The sequence below is a fragment of the Rhagoletis zephyria genome, unplaced genomic scaffold (genome assembly GCF_001687245.7).
Source record: "Rhagoletis zephyria isolate East Lansing unplaced genomic scaffold, Rhagoletis_zephyria_1.1 Rzeph_scaffold_01598, whole genome shotgun sequence".
In the NCBI taxonomy this organism is placed as follows: domain Eukaryota; kingdom Metazoa; phylum Arthropoda; class Insecta; order Diptera; family Tephritidae; genus Rhagoletis; species Rhagoletis zephyria.
Genome location: NW_016158682.1, coordinates 38,531 through 42,355, shown reverse-complemented (window position 1 = coordinate 42,355; position 3,825 = coordinate 38,531). Strand labels below are relative to the sequence as shown.

At 36.6% G+C, this 3,825-nt stretch overlaps 1 protein-coding gene across 1 annotated transcript; it reads left to right on the top strand.

Annotated features, from left to right (window-relative positions):
* Positions 1–2,774: 2,774 nt before the first annotated feature.
* Positions 2,775–3,570, top strand: LOC108364571 (probable nuclear hormone receptor HR38; the record flags this gene model as incomplete). The annotated part of the gene is made up of 1 exon (XM_017618301.1): positions 2,775–3,570. A coding segment is annotated over exon 1 (796 nt), but the record flags the coding sequence as incomplete, so codon positions are not given.
* Between the last annotated feature and the right edge of the window lie 255 nt (positions 3,571–3,825).

Here is a 3,825-nt window from a genome sequence, read left to right as displayed (position 1 = left end):
GTCAACAAGGCTAAAGGTGTACTTGCATTTGTGAAACGATGGTCAAAAGAATTTTGTGATCCTTATATCACTAAAACCCTATTTACAACATTAGTTAGGCCAATTGTGGAATACGGTTCGGTGGTTGGGAAGCCAAGGTATCAAATTTACTCAGACAAGATAGAATCAATTCAAAAACAATTCCTACTTTTTGCTTTAAGAAATTTCCGTTGGGATTCTCAATATAACCTTCCATCTTATACGAGCCGAGTAAAACTTATTAATCTTCCTACACTTTCCAGCCGCAGGCAAATGCTAGGTACAATATTTATAGTTAAATTACTGACAGGCTCAATCAAGTCCGAAGCGAAGTTAGCCTTAATGTTCCCTTCCGGATATCAAGACACTTTTGTCTCCTGTTTCTGAAAGCTTGTAAAACTAATTTTGAATCGCACCACCCACTCCGTGGCTTTTGCCAGGATTTTAACTCTCATTCCAGAACGTTTGATATATCAGATCCGCTTTTCAGCATTAAGAAATCGATACTGTCCTCTCTCAATAAATGAATCATTAAAATAAAGACATAAAATCGGCTGATGAATTTAGTTCCGTAGCTGAACAGTTTTAGATCTCGACACTTAACAAACTCCTGCCTATCGTGACTCAGCGCAAAAATTTAAAATAAATACTGGTTCCGTACGTCATGCGGACTGCGCCCGTCGTGCGGATGGGCGGGAATGGAGGGTAAAAACCGTTGGGATTATTATTATTATTAAATAGCCCTTGCGTTATCCACATCTCTACGGTATATCTGTGGCGTGGGTATACAAACAACCCCAACTCCTCATGGTATAGAGCATTTAAATTTTGAATATATAAACAAATAGATTTTCCGGCGTAATGGCGAGGGAGGGAAGCGACCCTGTTGGCGCTCAAACGTGGAAATAAAGCCCGCGGCCATTATTGCTCTTCTTTATTGGTGGACGCTATTTCCTCTTCGAAATGGATATAACGCCCATGGGCGTTATTTCTCTTTTTTTGGGAAATAAAGCCCATGGGCGTTATTTCTGCGGGCCTTATTGCACTCCACCCTTTATTCTATCTAAAGCGTACTCCGTCCTTGGCTTCATAAGAAGAAGTAGGGCAAACTTTACGGACCCGTATACCCGTAACTTTCTATTTAGTGGCTTTGTCCGGTCTATTTTGGAATACGCTGCGTTTATTTGGAGACCTTACCACCAATTTTCCATTGACAGAATTGAGCGTGTCTCAAGTTTGCTCTCTTTTCCCTGGATTTCTCTAATCCCGTCCCGTGATCTTAAACAGCTAGAAAGTAGAAAATCGCTGTCTTTTTTGTTTAGTATTATTATGGGGAAACATACTGTTCATATCTTTTGGAAAGGATTATCTTTTCTGTCCCTTCCACGCAGTAAATTTTCATTCCAGCTTGATAGATTAAGAACTAACTATGCGTGCGATGATCTGGATTTGTCATTATCTAAACTGTGCTTTTCTGCTCAACTTAACTGTGTTTTATAGATTACCTTAGTATTTTATAAATGGTTAATTCCTTAGTAGCAAGAAGTTAGTAAGAACGATTGTTTATTGATTTATAAATAAATAAATAAAAATTTTCCATGGATATGTTAAATAGAGAAGATCAGGGAATAATAATTTATCAAACGGATAGTAGAGCACATAAGAGTTACGAGGAAAATATGAAGCAAATTTCTACTTCATATAATTGGCCCGAAATGCATAAACAGAGAATTGAGTGTTTCAAATAACGAATTAAATCACGAATAATTTATTCAAGAGCAACTTATTCACGAATTATTCAGTTTTTAATTTTTATGTGGGTAATGAAACACCTAAAAATGTTTCTAATACTTGCAGATGCTTTTATGTTTAAGAAAGTCCGAAAAAGCTGCCCAGGTTGGAGGTTTTCTATGTTCTTTGCTAGTGTGAAAACATACCGGATTTGACAAGTTTCGTTTCATGACAGCGTTTTGTTTGATGTAAACTAACTGAAAGGAAACATAAAGCTCAGGTAGACGTAGATGCGCTGAGCTCCAATGTGCATAATTTTCTGTGCGCCTAATTCGGCCATGGTTGACAAACATACATATGTACGTATAATAATAATAATAATAATAGATTGATGCTTACACAATATGTTAGTGTTTGGTCGAATTTCTCCTTCGATTTGTGGAGTGCGCCTTGATGTTGTCCCACAAGGGGGAGGGACCTACAGTTTTGCGCCGACTTGGAACGGCGATTATGATTTTATGAGAAGCTGCTTTTCATGGCTGAAATGCACTCGGAAGTTTTTGATTGCCTGCCGAGGGACGACCGCTATAAAGAAAAACTGTTTCTTTTATTCTTTGTGATCTTAGTCGGAACCGGGCTTGAACCCAGGCCCTGCGGTGTGATAGCGCGCACAGCTAACCACTACACCACAGCAGCCGCTATATGTACATATACTTCAGTTTTTTACCTCATCGCCATAGGGAAGTAGTATGCTTCAGTTGAGTATATTATTAAAACGGTTCCTATCCAATTAATCATCTTGTTCTATCTTAAGTACAATTACGTAAATTAGTCTTATTTACTTCAATTTTTTTATGTTTTACAGATTTGCTTGTGTACCAGCAATGCTAAATTATTCCACAATTTAAGTATAACAAATTCATACATGCGATGCTACGACGGGATTTTAACATTAAATGCCTTTTGTTCCAAATGTCTGAAATTTGTATTCTCTATTTTTATTAAAGAGTAATTACAATACTAGAATGCTGAAATGTCTAAACTTTAAAAATTATTTACAAGTTTGTGCAGTTTGTGGTGACATAGCAGTTTGTCAGCACTATGGGGTAAGGACCTGCGAAGGTTGCAAAGGATTTTTTAAGCGAACTGTTCAGAAAAATTCTTCGTATGTCTGCCTAGAAAACCAGTCATGTCCTGTAGATAGACGAAGACGAAACAGATGCCAATTTTGTCGTTTTCAAAAGTGTTTGATTGTCGGCATGGTAAAAGAAGTGGTACGAACCGATTCGCTTAAAGGACGGCGAGGAAGGTTACCCTCCAAGCATAAATATAATGAATCAATTGGATCATTTGAAAATATATATTTAATAACATCCTTAGTTAAATGTCATAAAGACACATCTCCCGATATAGCTAGTTTGGATTACAAAGCATATATTGAACCTTTATGCTGCAATTTACCTCTCATCGTAAGCGAGTCTGAAAATGTCCGACAGTTTTACAACATACTTAAAACTTCAGTAAAGGCGATACATCAATTTACCTACAGAATTCCAGGCTTTCGCGATTTACCAGTAGCCGATCAAGAACTACTTTTCCAATCGGGCGCCCTCGAAATGTTTGTTTTGAGATTATCATATCGCATACGGCCAACAGATTCCAAATTAATATTTTGTAATGGCGTGGTTATGCATAGAGCACAATGTGAAAGAGTTTTCGGAGAATGGCTGGTTAATATTTTACAATTTAGTAATCGTCTCAACACATTGGGAATAGACATATCATCTTTTGCTTGCATTTGCGCACTAGCTGTTATAACAGGTAATTATTTAAATATTTAGAATAAATTTATGAGAGCCAGGAGACGGTTTCCCAAAAGAAACACGAACGTGTTCTTACAAGACTCAAACTCAACTCTGACTTTGTTTGAAATTATTCTTATTTATAGCATACAATATGTTTATTTTAATCATAATTTCTCAATTGGAATTCATCATTATATTCTATTGTTGAGGAACAACTAATTCGGATTTCATTTATTTAAAAAAATAATATATATATATATTTTGGCGAAGG